The sequence below is a fragment of the Salvia splendens genome, chromosome 19 (genome assembly GCF_004379255.2).
Source record: "Salvia splendens isolate huo1 chromosome 19, SspV2, whole genome shotgun sequence".
NCBI lineage: Eukaryota > Viridiplantae > Streptophyta > Magnoliopsida > Lamiales > Lamiaceae > Salvia > Salvia splendens.
Window position 1 is genome coordinate 20,000,021 of NC_056050.1, and position 19,342 is coordinate 20,019,362.

Consider the following 19,342-nt stretch of genomic DNA (forward strand, 5'->3'; position numbering starts at 1 on the left):
GTTCGATCACTTAACTGTAGCCGAATATGTGGTTTTAGCTTTGCTAAAAAGAAACCCAGGAATTGGTTGTCGGTAAGATCGGGCAGCTGGGCTAAGTGTGACTCAAATGAAGCAATGTAATCTGCCACAGACCCATCTTGTTTGGTAGCAACTAAGGCTTCATAACTATCACAAGCCGAATCGTCGCCAAAGCGAAGGAGAAGTTCACGTGAAAACTGGTCCCAAGAGAGGGAAGTGAACCTACGACGGAGAATCTGAATCCAGGGGAGAGCTGGTCCAGATAAGGCAATGAGGGCAAGGTCCATACGACTGGCATCAGGCGTTTTATTGACCATGAAGTATTGGCCAGCCCGTGCAAGCCAACCTTGAGCATCTGTGCCATCAAATGAAGGTAACGCCATTGCTGGTGGAGTACCGCTTGTGGGAATCGGGCTGGAGGCGTCTGGATCAGAGACTGGATCCCGAGACATGTCTGGATGAGTCTCCGGTATAGTCTCCCCAATGCGAGGCCCACGGAGCCCGCGTAGAACAGGTTCGAGGCAGCGAAGAATTCTTTCATCAAGTGACGTATCTAAAGAGCGGACATGAGCAGTAAGTTCTGCCACTGCCTTCTCCAAACCCTCGACACGTGAGAGCATGTCATCCGACCGTGATACAGAGGAACGTGTATCGACCATTGTTCACCGCTCCAAATTGTTATGGAGTGATAAGGCAGTAAGAACCAATGGATAAACAACTCAAAGATAAAGAACAGAAAATGACTCTCAAGCTTTTGTAAACAAGAACCAACAGAACTTGGAAATAAAATAGATAATAATCCTCTCACCGAGGCCTCGGTTTTCACCGCCTAATAGCTTTGATCTCTCTGGATACATTCTTCAAGCTCCCCTATGAAATATATAGGAGTGCAGTAGACAATAATCCCACCAAATTTGCTCTAATTAATTCAATTATTCAATCAATCCCTAATTTATTCAAATCCCATGAAATCCTAACTTTCTTAATTTAAAACTAAATCAAAGATAATGCAATAGGCCTAGAAATCAGCAATCACTTGGATCCAATCACCATCATTTCCATTCCTAGTAATCGATATCACTATTTCGTGCGGTCGGTCGAAGTCATTAATCAGGGGTTAATTATGATTTAACTTATAATTTAACACTTATTAATCTGGAATTAGACTTTATTAATCACAATTAGCTATTTGATGAGGTCAAATCTGACCAAAACATTAGAAATTAGAAAGACAAAAACTCGGTAACGCATATCCGATTCGGACCCATCCATGACCCATTTATAAAAGAATAGTATTGTTATATGAATCAAAATTCTTATTGATACGAATAAAAGTCTGATTATGTTAGAAATGATTCTTCTTATATAATACAAATACTACTAATGTTTAAAAAGAATTGGTTCAAGCCTCAAGATCGGGTTTTGGAGTGTGGCTAATTGCACGGTAGAAGATGTTGTTTCTCACGTGCACAATATTTTCATAAAAAAGAAATTACTATTATTTGATATTTTAATTTATGATTTAATTATTATGGTGTGAGAAACGACATTCTTGTTGTGCAGGGGATCCAAACCCTTCAAAATCATGTTCGATGCATTGGGTGTAGGGGTGGCAAATCGTGCGTGTCGGGTCGTTATCGTGTCGACACGATAACGACACGAACACGATAACAACAAACACGAACACGACCCGTTAAGAAAACCTCAAACACGAATACGAACACGACACGAAACCCTCAGACACGAACACGACACGAACACGACACGAACCCATTAACGACACGAACCAATTCGGGTCAACACGACACGATAACAACACGTACACGAGATGACACGATAACGACTCGATAACAACACGACCTGATAACGGTTAAACCTATTAAAAATGAAAATAATAAGAATTAATAATATTAAAATATTATTTGTTAACGGATAACACGAACACGACACGAACACGTATTGTTAACGGATAACACGAACCCGACACGAACACGACACGAAATTTTCGTGTCCTTAACGGGTCGACCTGATAAGGACACGAACCCAATAAGCTCTGACCCAAACCCATTATTTTCGTGCCGGTTCGTGTCGTGTTATCGTGTCGTGTCAAAAATTGCCAGCCCTAATTGGGTGCCTATCCATAGGAGTACAACTCAGAGCCGCAAGCTACTAGACATAGAAATTGATAGAGTTCCATTTAAAATTCAATTAGTGATAAAATGAGTGATTATGAGATTTACTACTATATACTACTTCTCTCTTTACATTGATGTATGATATTGCTATATTCTATTCGCCCTATAAAAATAAATACTTTTAAATTGATACGAGTTTAAGTGTACAATTGATAAAATATGAGAGATATAAAAAAGTGATTAAAATATTTAATGTTAGTTTTATTTTTATGGGATTGACTGAAATAAAAAAAATGTTGGTTAAAGAAGTTCAAAATGCACACTATAAATGAGAAATTTCTAGTGGGGAATAGCACCCTGTGTATTTTAGTGGAGGAGAATAGACACCATAAGAATTTCCATAACATTTCCGGCCGATTTACATTATGTAAATGAGAAGTTTGATTTTGCATAATATGACAGTCTTTATTAATAAATAGACATAAAAAAAAGTCGATACAAGCTGATTTGGATCGAAAAACATGATTACATGTAAAAATGTAGTAATATTATTCATCAACAAATAATTTAAAGAAAACTCGATAGAGAGAGAGTGATCTCCAGAATTTCTGGTTGTGGATGAATTAGAAAGTGACATGGAATAAATGTGGACGAAAAGATGGGCCGAAAACAGGGAGATTGCCCACAAAAGTACACACCGATACCGACATTAGATGATACCCTTGTTTGATTTTCATATTCCGATCTCTTTTTTGTTGCCTGCGCCACCGTCCAACATCAAAAGGGAGTAAAAAAAAGTCCAACTCCGAAATAAATCGAATTTACAGCAATTTTACCAACAAAAATTCGATTTTTTTATTCAATAATAAATTTAGGAGCATATTTTCTTTTAAAGAATAAATACAAAGATTCCAGTTATACGTTTTTTTTTATAAAATAAAATTTGCCGTAAAAGGTTATTCAAAGGGAACAGAACATTGAATCTCGACTGCCTTCGTCTCTGTTTCTTGACGAAATCACACGAGGCATATTCTTTACGTTGCCAACAGCCGTGATCCATTTTTCGACCTCATTCTCATCGGAAAATATACCAAAAGAGTTCTTGATCTTCCCCTTTTACCATTCTTTTATGCCCTTTTCCAGGTTTATAATATTCCTCTTTTCTTTTTTCTTTTTGATTCCTTTTCAATCGATATGTTCAATGCAGTTTTGGTATTTTGGTGATGATGAATTCTTAAATTTGTTTGTTGTTCTTCTTTATTCTTGTTTGTGATTCTGATTGAATTTTGTGGGGCTTGTTAAATTAAACCATGACTCTATTTGAAGAATTTCATGTCAAATATTGGATTTTTCTTGCTCAAGTTTGATTGAATTGTGTTTTTCATATCACAATCCACATTATTAATGTCATTATAATCTCTGAAATTCTTGAAGATTACTCTTTTCCCTCTTTAAATTTTAACTTTTTTGGAAAAAATGCACTCCTACTATGTGTTGTTTATTGACCTTTATTGATGTGACTTGTCATTATCTTCATACATTGGACTTTCTCTTGCAATTGAGATTTGAAATTATTATGGATTGCTAATTCTTGATATAACTTGCTGCAAGTTTTGCTGTTAGTTTTAGGTACTGTGGTAGTTACAAGAACTCGCAGTTGGTAACCGATACATTTGTAGCTCGATAATGGGAACCAATTGGATGTTTTTCATCGAACCAGATGGGAATACAGGTGGGATTTTCCCCATTGATCCCATTCTGCCTCACCATTTGGGGGCTCATTGGATCTCCCACATTGCGTCGCTGGTTGACAACTCGAGGCATCTTTTGGTGCCCGGGAGCATGGCGCTCCAAGAAGCTTTCAGCTGTATGTCGAAGTTTGCTGGTGCTCTAGTAATATGGTGTGCCCGTGGATCCAATGTCAACATCAAAAGAAAGTTGCCTGGTAATCGTCATCTTGGCTATCTCTCCACTTGCTCCACCGCTTCGACGCAACTGAGGCACATCTCCTCCACGAGACGTGATCTGACAGGGGTGTTTAATAAGATATCAAGCTTCGCTTTGAAGCAACTGTCTAAAGAGGCTCAATGGCTTCAAACTTTTCCCATGCTGTCGCTAGCAGCTGCATTGGTGCCACCATTGACTAATGTGTAAGCTCAACCTAAAGACTTAAAGTGTTTTAGATGCTTTTTTCGATGTTGGGAAAATCTTAAAGGTCCCTGCTTTTTTGTAGCTCGACAAATATGCTTGCTATTCCATTGGAGTCCGGTTCTATGGAAGCACAGAGAATCACTGAGCAGAAACATTGTGCAACTGAAGGTCGAGGATGTGGACCTTGTAGTGATCTTTATTTGCAGAGACTGGCTTGGGCTAAGACGACTGAGGCCAGAACTGGCGTGGAGTTTCCAACCATGTTGGACAATAGTACATCGGGGGAGAGTAATTCTGGTTTTACTCCTGAGGTAGCTTTTTACTTGAACTCGGAAATTTGTGAATGCTCTAAAGTATGAAATTGTTCGTTAACTTTTTTTCTCGGGGTTACTTTCAAACTATCAGATCCTTGTAGGAACTGGATCTAGAACTATGACCGTTATAAGAATTAAATCTCTCAAAGTCTATGCATTTGGCTTTTGTAAGTTCTTGGCCAAATGTTCACTCTCTTGAATGTATCAAAATCTACTTTACAAACATTCCCGTTGATTTATCTCTTTTGCTTCTTCAATAGATGTTCATCCATTTGACGTTTGCGAGAAATTGGGTCCAAAGTATGCTTGCGTTCCGGAGCATGAGTTGAACAAGTGCCAAGATTTTTATCGGGATCTCTTAAGGTTCGTTGGAATGATACAGTGCATGAGCTCCGTTTTTGTGATGTTACTTTAATATTTTTGTAGTTTAGACAATCAACTTGTCCTTGGTATGTCACATAACATTTTGATCAAGACTGCTATATTTCATTACTAATGTGTGTGATGGATATGATGCAGGTCGGATATCAACATGACAGTTAGGCTTGTGGTTAATTACAACGGAATCAAAATCAATACCATGAAAGAGTAAGTTATCCGCTGTTAGGGCACGTCTAAAGTAACGAGCCAAAACAAAAATGTTTCTGATTTAATTCAAACTTTTTCTTGTAGTGTTTTTGAAAAGTCTCTCCGAGCCCGATTAGCAAAGGTAAACGTCTATTCTAGTAGTGCTTGTTCATGATAATTGATGAGGCTACTTTTCTTATACCTGAGAATCTTTTCGTCATCATTAGATGAATCCGGAAGCTGATTTTAGCTGCCTGCAAGAATTTGGTTCCATATTCACGCAGGATATTCCTCTACGCGTGGTATGTGCATTTGCATCCATTATTTCTCTTTCCTTCAATTCTAAGCAACAAACGCTTAAGAAAAGGTCAAATTTGCAGGGCACAACGATCAATTTCCGGAGAACAGCTGACGGTCACCTCGTTACTGAAGGTGAGCCAATAACAACAGCCACTAGTGAAATTGCTCAATAGGGCTTATAATTTGTTCGAAATCGCTCCTGCTCATTTGTTTCTTCACCATGCGAGATGTAATGCTATAGAGATTGACAAGGTGATGTTTTGTTTTTCAGTTGAAGGAAATAACATTGGAGCAGTCCAGAGCAAAGATCTTTGCAGTAAGTGTGCTCGTTATTCTGATGAACGATGCCATTCAACCTCCAACTATGATAAAATGAGGAAGTTTAACTTTTGCTTTTATGGTGTATATATCCAGGGACCTTTTTTGACATGTATATCGGTGAAATCCCTATTTGTGAGCAAACGAAAGAAGAAATCGGGAAAAATGTAGCGAGTATCATCAGGACGTGCTGAGCTAGTTGGAGCTGTCGCTTATACCAGCGCATATCTTGTCGTAATTGTGGTAGAAGTATACGAGCTAGACACACTATAGAATATAGCGCGAACCCTTTATATTATACGGATTTTTTAGGGGGAAAAGGATTGAAAATTTAGCCTTAGTTTGATGATTCTTTGTAGCAAAAGCAGGGGATTTGCAGTTCCTGCTAACTTCAAATGTAGATTTAATTTCTGACTGTTTCTTGATTGGAGAAAAATGAATGTTTATGGTTACTTGTATATATAGAAGAGAAAAAATAGCTATTTTTTTTTAAAATTAAGTAAAACACTTTTGATGGAAGGAGTGATGAGAATGTAAGAGCATCCGCAGCGCTGCTCATCCGGACGGACGGCGTCCGTGCCGCTGGCGCGGCGGTGTGCTGCTCGCCGCTGTGCTCTTGCCGCTGGCACGGCGCTGCTCGATGCATCGAGCACGTCCGTGCCGCTGAGCAGGCTGACGTGGCGCGTTCTGATTCGCAGACGGCAAAGCCGTTGGCATTTTCGATTTTTCTTTTTTTTAAAAATCGAATTTAATTTAAAAAATCAATTTTAAATAAAAAAAATATTTCCCACTTTCCAATAAATTATATCTGTTTTCTCCCCACTTTTAATTTATTTTTCAATTTTTTCCCCCAAAATTCATATTTTCATCTATAAATACCCTCACTTCCACACCAAAAATTTACACCACACTACACAATTCTCATCTAAATTCTCTCATCTTCTTTTACCAATTCTCAATCTTTCACTCTTACAAAAAAAAATGTCCGGCTCCGACGATCACCCCTCCGACTCCCGCGGTTGGAACCACGAATGGTTCGGCTCACAACCATTCCCTAATTCAGAAACGCAATTTTCGGCCCCTCCTCAAACCCAAGGTTCTCAAGTTCCGGGTGGCTACCGGCCTTACCCGATGGACGACCAAGATACCCTCGATGGGCAATACGGGTGGGCACCCGAACCCAGATCGGGAGGGAGCGGCGGCTCTCCTCTTCCTACTCCTACTACTACTCCTACTCCTCGTGGTGTCCGCACCCCGTACACTCCGGCGGAGATTGATCAATTATTCAAAGCCTATTTGATTATCTCCGAAGATCCGGAGATAGGCACGAACCAAAGCGGGGATAGGTTTTGGTGGCGCGTCTCTCGCCGGTACAATGAAAACCGCCCGGCTGGAACCATCGAGCGCAATGAGAGTATGGTGCGCAATGCCATATTCAGAGCCAACGAAGAAATCCAAAAGTTCTAGGGGTATTACCTCCAGGAAGAGCGGTCGGCGAGGAGCGGCAGGAGCGAGCTCGACATCATCAGTGCCGCCTAGGCGACCTACCAATCCCTAAATTACAAACCGTTCAAGTACCTCAGCGCTTGGCAGGAGGTGCGTGTGCATCCGAAATATTGGGGAGGCGTATCATCCTCCTCCAGCAAACAGTCGAGGTCGGTATCCCTATCCAACGCCGGCAAGGATGAGGTGGCTAGCCAGCTTGCCGGAGCTAACTTGGATAGCCCCGACGCCGGCAGCAAGGAAGGAAGAAGGCGACGGCCAACCGCCGTCGCGCCGCGACTCCATCCGCCCCACTCTCGCTTCCTTTGTGCCACCTCAATCCCCCACCAACTCGTTGTGGACCCTTTTGGCCCAACTCAATTTGGCCGATAGGTCAAATATGACCCCCCGAGCAACTTGATTCACATTTGGCAATGATACGGGGTCTCCGAAGAACATTGGGGATAGGGCCAGAGGAATAGTCTTCCACGAGATATTTTTTAGCCTTTAATTATGTATTTTTTTTAGGATTTTAATTATGTATTTTATTTTTAGGATTTTAATTTTGTAATTTTTAATTTTTAGGATTTTAATTATGTAATTTTTAATTTTTTTGTAATTTGTAATAGTATTCTGAGTATTTTTAATGCATTTTAATATTGTGGAAATGTTTTATTTAAATTGAATAATAGAATGGTGGGACCCTTGAGCATATCCTTGCGGAAGAGCATGAATGTGTGTGTTGTGCTTTTGGGGAATAGTAGAGAGTAAAAAAGTAATAAAAGTGGGTCCGGACCCACATCCGTACTTTTGCCAAAGAACACAGATGGGGATGCTCTGAATACACCATGTTACTATAGTATTCCTATAAATTAATACTTAATAAAAGCATATCAAGATTTTATCAAACCCAATAAATTGTAAGTACATGCTATATGTGTGCCTACTTAGGCTTATTTTCATGTCACATTTATTATTCCATCACTCACTTTCCTCATCATATGATCATTAATACATGTGTTGGCGCTACTAGAACCAATGATGAAATATTTTTCAAATAGACTAGCTTGTGCATAGTGTACACACTTAAATCACAATTTATTTACACGTCTCAACTCTCAAATATATGTGGTTATACAAGTAATACAATTTCTTCAAAGCACACCACTATTATATTATTTTGGATTATGTCTGTTACAGATTACAATAAACATTTGCTTATAAAAGAAACCCTCGTAATTAAATAAAGTGAAATAGGAAATAAAATTTAGTACATTTTAAATTAATAAACTAACTTTCATCCAAGTTTTCGATTGTCAATTCTTTTGAAAAATTATAATACTTTCGTTCACGAAAGTATATCACAACTTTTTTTTATCATCAATAAAATTGTGTATATCATTTTCATTTTTGGTCTCCTTCTCCATCACATATGATGATCCATTTAAAATATGTATATCAAACCTTTGTAACAACATTATACAAATCCAAAATTATAAACTTTTGGTGTAGGAGGAAGTAGAAATTTACAAGTAACAATATCACAATAATTTTAATTAATAAATCAAATATTGGGGAAAATTAATGCAATAGATTTTTGTTTTGGTGATGCCGTACAGATGGTGTGAGTTAATTAGTTTAGATTATCTATTGACAATTTCCAACTGTAAAAATGAAACGTGGTCGTATCATATCATGACAGTTTAGAATTTTATTTAATGATCGTTTCCAAAGCTCCGGATATGTGGGCCTACGACTTGGATCTTGGCCCATATCTAATTACCTAGGTGGGCCCATAAACATTAATACCGACTGTTATTTATATAGCACATAAACTAATTATTACTCCTTTATTCTATGCGCACCCAACATTTACAAACTATTGTGTTTTAAAAAAATATATCTGAATAAAATATAAATAATGATTTGGGACTCCATTTTCCAATATGACACTATGAAGGAGTTTTGTTAATTTTTGTCAATTTTTTCAAAACCATTAATATACATGCAATAGTAAATAATTTATTTTTATGTCGTTTCTTAAATTGACTCACAAAATATTATAAATTCAATAGTAAAACTTGCATAAAGTTAGTCTGATAAACTTGGAGGTAGTTGTTGGGATGAAGGTATCAATTATAAATTAAGTAGACGAAGATCTTATCTATAATGGTTGGACAATTATATCAAACTGTACCCCCAAATTTTATTTGAGAATGAAATAATGACATGTGAATTGCTAGCTTTAAGTCAACTAATTTGATTTACCTTGTCCTTGATGAAAAAGAAAATCTTGCCTGGTAGATTGTGTGAAGATAAATAAGGCAAATTATTTATCCTAGAGCAAGTGGGACCCAAGTTAGATGATTAAACTATAGACTTTATGACCTAGATTAATATTTATCCTTCCATTGATCAAAATAAATAAATAAATAAGATAACAATATTTATGTGCTAAATTGAATAATTGTACCTGAGTGTACAGCTGGAAGTCATTCATTATTGGTTTTATAATAATTTGACTATGGTATCTTGTCTACTAAGTACATATTTTAAAGATAACTATACTTTAGCTTTTTTTAAATTTATTACTATTAATTTTTATTATTATTTAAAGATGATCAACAATAGTTCTCTCATACTCTTGTGATGATTTGAACCCCGGCCTAATAGTTGAAGGAGAAAAGCTTGCAACATTGTCATTCATCTCCTTCGACATAGCATCGTCCAAGATTTCATCCCTTTGGAATTCGAAGACTATCGATCTCTTCTTTTGCCTTTGCCGCTTCTTCTATTTCAATAATAAAGGACGATTTGATGTTGTGATGTTATTTATTTTTAATGAAATAATGTTGTTTTTATTCACCTGAGGAAGTTTTGTCAACTCATGCCTTTCTTCCGCTGTCTAAACTTCTATTGATAGAAAATTCATAGTAGTAAAAATAAAAAAATAAAGCTTCATACTTTGTCATATAAATTTTTAAAAATAATGCTCTCAAATTTCATAATTTTAATTTGTAGTACTAATAATTAAGACATGCATATAAATATTAAAATATTAATAATATAGCACACTCGAATAACAAGAAATGATTAGTTGGAGATAAGCATTAAATTGAAATGAATGGCTGCAGATATTTTTATTGCCATCGTCATCATCATTTTTTGCGTTTAGTCAATTTGTTTTGGTTACATAATTTGTCTCCCTTCATTGAACAGCTCATATGTTGGCCAACACCTCGGAATTTCAACGTAGGTAGGACTTGCACAAACCTCAACCAAGAGATCTAATGTAAGACTTCAATTATTTTGAGTTTAGCTAAATGAAATTTATAATTATAATTGCATTTTAGCTCAAAGAATATAAAATTTGACCATATTCATACAAAAGTAACAAATGTATAAAATATGTGAATACTTTAAGCACGAATTTACTCAAAAGAAAGTCACCATATTCATACTTGTTCTTATATTCTTCTGACATATCTTGTATTCATACTAGTCATAATAAATAATGAGGAAAAATATAGAATGATAAAGTGTTAGATTTGTTTATCTACACTTGTAATACGAGTCTAATTTTCTAATTATTTTTGAGGTAAATGTCTAAAGTACCTTTTAAAATTGAACAAATTTATACAATCTTTTTTAATATTTTCTTTACAGTTTAGTAGTAATGCGATTAATTTTTACTTTCATTGTTAGTGATGGAATTCATTAAACAGTAGTACTATGTCTATGCTTCTTTTTTATACAAATTATTAAAAACATATTTTTAAGAATATGAATAAATAAATCATACTCTTTCCGTCCAATAATAATTGAGTCGTAATTTTTTTTTGAGTTATTCCAAAATAGTTGAATCATTTTATTTTTTAGCAAAATTTTTATTCTCCCTCCTACTTTACTCACTCTTAGTCTATTTTATTTTTTATTTTATTCTGTCTCGACTTAACCTTTAAACACTAAATTTTTAATCTACATATTGAAAAAAATGTCTCGACTAAAATGAGACGACGAAGTACTTGTTAAGAATAATATTAATTAATAGTGTTGATAATTTTAATATACAGAATAGAAAATTATTAGTTATTACTGTAAATTAATATTACCCTGACGCTGGCCTTGATAATGCTCATAGTCCATAGAATAAACATGAAGACCCGTTTGTTTGAACAGATAAGTACTGTTATTAGAAATTAATTATGATTCATTAGAATATGCTTCAATAAAAGTGATTCATTATAGATTACTAATGTGCTTGAAATATTCAAGTAAAATTGTTAGAATTTAGAAAATTATACCAACCAATTAAATTCAACTAACAAATTGAAATAATAATTGAAGTAAGACTTTATAAATTAAAACTTTAATTGTTATAATAATAATAATCATACAATTAATACTATTAAAATTACATTAAAATTTGTTTAACAAGTTATAAATCAAGAACGTAATTAATATATTATTATTGTTATTAGCATGATTCAAGTGTTAATAATTATTAAAATTTTCTTAACAATTTATTATTTGATAATATAATAATAACAATAATAAATACTAATAGAATAGTAAATATGATTACTACTATATTTATTTACTTAATATTGTTATTACAATTGAATATAATTCATAATTTTAAAATTACATGAAATCTTTCTCAATTTATTATTAATTGTTAATAAAATAACAACAACAACAATGATAATAATAATAACAACTATTATCATTATATTAATTAGTTATAAATGTATGATTCATATTTTAATAGCAATATTAAAATTTTCTTAATTAATTATTAATTTATAACATAATAATAATATTGTTATATAAAATAATAAAAGTATATATCTAGATATAAAAGAATTCTAAATGTAGCGAAAAATTATTTAAAAAAGCTGGAAAGTCGAAATATTGGATAACTTTCCTTATTTTGTAGAATTGTGATAATTTCTTTATTAAAAATCAAATAAATTTTGAAATTTTCTTTTCTTATTTTTAGAAAGTTGTAAGTTGTAATTGTCTTAATTAAAAATCAAACCACTGTTGAATTCAAAAATTAAAAATCAAATTATTTTTTCAGAAATAATCATAACTAATAAACTTATCCATAGAGTAAGAGTGATGTTAATGGAACGTGGTTTAGTTTGGTGAGTAAACCAATCCAATTTCTTGGCAAAAATCAAAAACGAATCTGAACAAGAAAGTTGACCATATACAAACAATATACCCACGATATTAATAATGCAAAACCATGAGCCCTCTACAGACAGCTACTTTTTATCCAAACATTATTGCAAATTTAGTACAACTCCATATATATATATATATATATATATGGGTGCATTATAATGATAACCCAAATTTCCGTAATAACCCTATAACTAAATCTGGACCACACATTTTTAAAATCACGTGGTCTAGATTCAAACTTAGATTTACTTCATAAAAAAAAGCGCGGGGGTAAATATGTCTTTTCGCTCATGATAAAATTTACGTATCCAAATTTCGCTCATTTAATTTCTGAATTTCGCTCATTTTATCATTTTATCAGTCAGTCAAAAGTATCATTTTATCAACTCAGAGTATCATTCTATCCGGCAAAACTATCATTCTATGCAATAAACCTAACATATATCATTTTATCATTTTACCAGTCAGTCAAAAGTATCATTTTATCAACTCAGAGTATCATTCTATCCGGCAAAACTATCATTCTATGAAATAAACCTATCATTTTATCACAAAGCAGTAAACGTATCATTTTATCAACTCAGAGTATCATTTTTATAAGGTTATTGTCATTTTATCAGGTAAAAGTATCATTTTATTAAACAAAAATGTCATTTTATACACCAAAAATACCTATCATTCTATTCTATCGGCTGAAAGTATCATTCTATCCGGCAAAACTATCATTTTATGCAGTAAACCTAACATTTATAAGCTAAAAATATCATTTTATCAACTCAGAGTATCATTCTATCCGGAAAAACTATCATTCTATGCAATAAACCTAACATATATCATTTTATCATTTTATCAGTCAGTCAAATCAGAGTATCATTCTATCCTGCAAAACTATCATTCTATGCAATAAACCTATCATTTTATCATAAAGAAGTAAACGTATCATTTTATCAACTCGGAGTATCACTTTTATAAGGTTACTGTCATTTTATCCGCTTAGATTATCATTTTATCAGGTAAAAGTATCATTTTATTAAACAAAAATGTCATTTTATACACCAAAAATACCTATCATTCTATCGGCTGAAGGTATCATTCTACCCGGCAAAAGTATCATTCTATCAGCTGAAAGTATCATTCTATCCGGCAAAACTATCATTTTATGCAGTAAACCTAACATTTATAAGCTAAAAGTATCATTTTATCAATTCAGAGTATCATTCTATCCGGAAAAACTATCATTCTATGCAATAAACCTAACATATATCATTTTATCATTTTATCAGTCAGTCAAAAGTATCATTTTATCAACTCAGAGTATCATTCTATCCGGCAAAACTATCATTCTATGCAATAAACCTATCATTTTATCATTTTATCAGTCAGTCAAAAGTATCATTTTATCAACTCAGAGTATCATTCTATCCTGCAAAACTATCATTTTATCAGTCAGTCAAAAGTATCATTTTATCAACTCAGAGTATCATTCTATCCGGTAAAACTATCATTCTATGCAATAAACCTAACATATATCATTTTATCATTTTACGTGATATTTGGCGAAATTCAGAAATTAAATGAGGGAAATGACATATTATCATTTTATCAACTCAGAGTATCATTCTATCCGGCAAAACTATCATTCTATGCAATAAACCTAACATATATCATTTTATCATTTTACGTGATATTTGGCGAAATTCAGAAATTAAATGAGGGAAATGACATATTTACCCGCGCTCTTTTTTTTATGAAGTAAATCTAAGTTTGAATCTCAACCACAAGATTAGAAAATATGTGTGGTTCAGATTTGGTTATAGGGTTATTACGTGATTTAGGGGTTATCATATGATCACAACTCTATATATATATATATATATATATATAGATTAGAAAATATGTGTGGTTCAGATTTGGTTATAGGGTTATTACGTGATTTAGGGGTTATCATCTGATCACAACTCTCTCTCTCTCTCTGTATATATATATATATATATATATATATATATATATATATATATATATAGGGGTGTGATAAACTACAAACCCTCTATAATACAAACTATACAAACTTTAATCCTACTCACTTAATATAATTAATCAACGGTTAATATAAGAGATTTTTCTAATGTCAACATTTCCTACAAATCTGTACACTCCGTTGACATCGAACAATCAGAATTTGTACACCCCCATTGACAGAATTTGTACACTCCGTTGACATCAGCCCCTGTTGACATCAACTCCGTTGATATAATTTGTACACTCCATTGACACCAGTTTGTATAATTTGTATTATAGAGAGTTTGTATTTGATCACACCTCTATATATATATTATATATATATATATATATATATAGGGGAGCGTTATTCTCCTTTTCACATCTTAGATCATTTTTCCTTCTTAATATTACGCGTTAGATCTAAGGCATCAACGGATCAGATTGATTCTATAAAACTAGTTCTGTGTTGCATTATAGAAGGTGGTTGTATGCATTACAGGGTTATTATTGACATTTGACGGAAAAGTAACTGCCACATTTTGGTATCTGCGAATAATGCACCACATGGTCACGAGTAATGCATATAATTGACTATATAATGCACAATATGTGAATTGCAATGCATACGAATAAGATGTACCATATTATGATGTTTGGACACACGTTTCTTGTTTCCCCTAAGGGTTTAATAAGCTAAGGGGCTAGGGTATAGTACGTAGACACGTATGTAATCTTCACATGGTAACGAGTAATGGATATAATTGACTATATAATGCACAATTTGTGAACTGCAATGCATACGAACAAGATGTGCTGAGTTATGATGTTTGACACACGTTTCTTGTTTCCCCTAAGGGTTTAATAAGCTTAGGGGCTAGGGTATAGTACGTACGCATTAATAACAACTTATAAAACGATACGAATAATTCACCAAATTGTCACGAGTAATGGATGTTATTAACTATATAATGCATACGAATAAGATGTACCATGTTATGATGTTTGACACACGTTTCTTGTTTCCCCTAAGGGTTTAATAAGCTTAGGGGCTAGGGTATAGTAAGTAGACATTACTAACAAATTGTTGTTATTGGAATATACGTATGTGCATTATTTGGTTTAGGTAGTGCATTATGTAGCTGTTAATTGTCATTATCTCAGTATATTATGCATTATTAGAGGTATTGTGTATATGGGTTAATCAACGGATTGAAGATTACATACGTGCATTTAGTAATGTCTACGTACTATACCCTAGCCCCTAAGCTTATTAAACCCTTAGGGGAAACAAGAAACGTGTGTCAAACATCATAACATGGTACATCTTATTCGTATGCATTGCAATTCACATATTGTGCATTATATAGTTAATAACATCCATTACTCGTGACAATTTGGTGAATTATTCGTATCGTTTTATAATTTGTTATTAATGCGTACGTACTATACCCTAGCCCCTAAGCTTATTAAACCCTTAGGGGAAACAAGAAACGTGTGTCAAACATTATAACACAGCACATCTTGTTCGTATGCATTGCAGTTCACAAATTGTGCATTATATAGTCAATTATATCCATTACTCGTTACCATGTGAAGATTACGTACTATACCCTAGCCCCTAAGCTTATTAAACCCTTAGGGGAAACAAGAAACGTGTGTCAAACATCATAACACAGCACATCTTGTTCGTATGCATTGCAGTTCACATATTGTGCATTATATAGACAATTATATGCATTACTCGTGACGAGGTGGTGCATTATTCGTAGTGGTTTCCAACCATTATTAGATTACTATTGTACCCTCATAATGCACAAAATAGGACAAATAATGCAACACGGGATTAATTACTCAATGTTGATCTTGACCGTCCATTTCTCTAATCTAATTGCTGATATTAAGAAAGAAAAAGAAGGAAATATAGGAAAAGGAAATGAATACATCCATATATATATATATATATATATATATATATAGGGATGATCAAAATAAGTATGTGTTTAAATCAAGAAATGCAGACCAAATCTTGGCCCTAGGATTAGATGATCTAATGGTCAATAATTAACCAAAAACACGGAAGGTCATAATTAAACAATTTTAGGTCATATTATAATATTTGGGTTTAATGTCATGCTAAGATCGTTTTAGGTCATGCTTTGTTAGCATGACCTAAAAATTACCTAATTATGACCTAAAAGTGACCTAATTATGATATTGTTCTGCGTTTCTGTATTTAAATCTAGTTTTGCATAGATCAAAACCCTATATATATATATATATATATATATATATATATATATATATATTTTCTCTAAAATATACTCCACTCCAGTGGATGAGGATTTGAGGATAAGACCTAACCATCCACCCCCACCAATTTTATCTCATCATTTATTATATATCCATCCAATAAAGAATATTCAACACACAGATCCAAGATTATAAATACTAGGTAAACAAAAAAAACATTTAGTTTGTGTAGTGATCCATACTTGGCAAAAGGGGATTTTTTTTCTATACAGTATATTCTTCTTCAATTCTGCTTAGATCACATCTCTGATGTAGAAGATATGATTCCGGGCTCCAATTTTAGCAATCACCCTCTTCCCAAAACGTGATCTTTTTCATCATCCTCCCTTTTTCTTGAATTTTTTTATTTGAGGTTGCTGAAAATATGCCTACCAGAGCGATGAGCAAAGTTGGTGTTGAAGATGAGATTTTTAGTGGAGATCAGAGTTTCTTTGTGGGTAAAGAGGTTATGTTTAAGGATGTTAGAGAAGAAGAAGAAGGTGTGAAATTTGGGGTGTTGAAGAATAGTAGTTGGTCAGATGAATCATCATCCTCTATAGGGAAAAACAGTGATCTTTCTGAGAATTCTTTGGAGAAAAGTGGTGATGGTGAAGAGGTGCAGAGCTCTTACAAGGGGCCCTTGGATGCCATGGAAGCTTTGGAGGAAGTTTTGCCAATAAGGTTGATTTTTGGGTTTTTGATTTAAAGATGTGATTTTTTTTATCATAGTTGATTTTGTGAATTCTTGTTGGTATTGATTGTGTAGTCTAGAATTTGATTAATTCTTGTAAGATTAATGCATTTGGGGGAATTTTGGGGTTTTAATTATAGATGTGATAATTTTTAGATGTCACATTTGTGATTCTTGTTGGATTTGAATGTGTAGACTAGTCTTTGATCAGTTCTTGTAAGATTAATGCAGGATTTTTTGGGTTTTTAATTTAAAGATGTGATTTTTTTATGGATTTTGTGAATTCTTGGTGGTAGTCATTGTTTAGACTAGTCTTTGATCAATTCTTGTAAGATTAATGCAGGAGGGGTATCTTTGAGTTTTTAATTTAAAGATGTGATTTTTTATCATACTTTTTCTTGAATTTTATTAATTCTTGTTGGTATTGATTGTGTAGAGGCTGGTTTTTTATCAATTCTTGTAAGATTAATGCAGGAGGGGGATTTCGAGGTTCTACAACGGGAAATCGAAGTCGTTTGCGAGCCTAGGAGATGCATCCTCCATCAAAGAGGTCGCGAAACCGGAGAACGCCTACACGAGAAAACGGAGAAACCTACTCTCCACCAACCTCCCCTCGCCGCTGAGGGGCAATGGTGGCGCCATATCAAAGAGGGTCGCGACCTCTGCCACGGCCAGGACCTCGCTGGCTCTGGCCGTGGCCATGAGCAACTCGGAGAGCGAATTCAGCTCTCCGAGCAGCTCATCATCCCCAAGGAAGAAGGATATGTCGACATGGAGATCGTTCTCCTTGGCCGATTTGCAGCATTGTGCAGCGGTTGCTATCTCCAACTCGAACTCTAACGGAATGACTGTGAAGCCGTCCGGATAGATGCCGGCCGGCCGGGGCTAACTTGGAAGGATGCTTAGTTTTGTGTAGAAAAACTAATGTTGAAACATCCACGGATCTAAATTTTGTACAAATGTTTATCATTAGCCATGTGAGTGAGTTAATGAATTACTTTGAATTATCTATTGACAATTCCGAACTGTAGAAATGAAAACGTGGTCGAATCAAATCTTGACAATTCTGAATTTTATTTAATAATCGTTTTCGAAGCTCGGGATATGTGGGCCTGCGACTTGGATCTTGGCCCATATCTAATTTCATAGGTGGGCCTATAAACAATTATTCAGACTTAGTTACTCTATTGAGATAAATTAGGAATAATATTTTATTCTATGCGCATACAAAATTTATGAAAGTGTTTTTCAAATTGAATGATAGATTAGGAAATTTTCCAATTTTCAAATTTTTTTCATGAAAAAGTTTTAGGGTGAAATCAAAGTTGAGGTAGCACAGAACTGCGTTTATTTTGATGATGATACGAATCAAATATGCTACTAGTCTCTTCGTCCCATAATAGATGTCATACTTTCATTTTTTGGTTTGTCCTATAAAAGATGTCACATTTTCATTTTTGAAAAAAGTTCTCTCTCACATTAATATAAAAATTATATTTTTTCTCTCCATTTAACACACAAAACAAAACCTCCTAAAATCTCATGTCGTCCCATAAGTGTGACATCTTTTGTGAGACGGAGGGAGTAATATTTATTTCCTCATTGAATTCGTGCATTTTAAAGTATTTTTTTAATTCATTTGTATATATATTATGTGCATAGATCATCAATTGAAGTTATGATGAAGCTCGGAGAGTTAGATAACAAGAACAAATTGCTTTTCCAGAGAATGAAGCTCAAAGAGTCGGAAAATAAGAACAAATTTGATTGACATAAACATATTACAACAAAAACTCTAAAATTACACATATGGATTACTTAATGACACTTAAACGACACCGTTTTCAATTAATTTAAGACTTATTAAATTATATTCAATCACT

General features: G+C 33.9%; 2 protein-coding genes across 5 annotated transcripts; both read left to right on the plus strand.

The window, feature by feature from the left end:
* Positions 1-2,930: 2,930 nt before the first annotated feature.
* On the plus strand, positions 2,931-6,263 carry LOC121779918 (fatty-acid-binding protein 2-like). Of its 4 annotated transcripts, none has more exons than XM_042177385.1 (11): positions 2,931-3,296; positions 3,765-4,303; positions 4,387-4,615; positions 4,710-4,785; positions 4,879-4,981; positions 5,138-5,206; positions 5,291-5,327; positions 5,413-5,487; positions 5,566-5,617; positions 5,757-5,801; positions 5,900-6,263. In XM_042177385.1, the coding sequence occupies exons 2-11, from the start codon at positions 3,840-3,842 to the stop codon at positions 5,995-5,997; spliced, it is 1,248 nt and encodes a 415-aa protein (XP_042033319.1). In that variant the 5' UTR covers positions 2,931-3,296; positions 3,765-3,839; the 3' UTR covers positions 5,998-6,263. The 4 variants fall into 4 exon arrangements, with proteins under 4 accessions (XP_042033319.1, XP_042033318.1, XP_042033317.1 ...); XM_042177384.1 differs by having other exon boundaries at positions 3,777-4,303; XM_042177386.1 differs by having other exon boundaries at positions 2,933-3,296; positions 3,874-4,303.
* Positions 6,264-16,889: 10,626 nt separating this feature from the next.
* On the plus strand, positions 16,890-18,477 carry LOC121779934. The gene is made up of 2 exons (XM_042177411.1): positions 16,890-17,449; positions 17,934-18,477. Exons 1-2 carry the CDS (start codon positions 17,154-17,156, stop codon positions 18,325-18,327), a joined length of 690 nt encoding a protein of 229 aa, XP_042033345.1. The 5' UTR covers positions 16,890-17,153; the 3' UTR covers positions 18,328-18,477.
* The last annotated feature ends 865 nt before the right edge of the window (positions 18,478-19,342 follow it).

Bases quoted from the DNA above. Each gene is read 5' to 3' on its own strand.
- LOC121779918 (XM_042177383.1), top strand. From the start codon at position 3,840: ATGGGAACCAATTGGATGTTTTTCATCGAACCAGATGGGAATACAGGT. The intron at 5,207-5,290 runs GTAAGTTATCCG...TTTTTCTTGTAG, and splicing joins AAAATCAATACCATGAAAGA to TGTTTTTGAAAAGTCTCTCC. The intron at 5,328-5,412 runs GTAAACGTCTAT...CGTCATCATTAG, and splicing joins TCCGAGCCCGATTAGCAAAG to ATGAATCCGGAAGCTGATTT.
- LOC121779934 (XM_042177411.1), top strand. From the start codon at position 17,154: ATGCCTACCAGAGCGATGAGCAAAGTTGGTGTTGAAGATGAGATTTTT. The intron at 17,450-17,933 runs GTTGATTTTTGG...AGATTAATGCAG, and splicing joins GAGGAAGTTTTGCCAATAAG to GAGGGGGATTTCGAGGTTCT.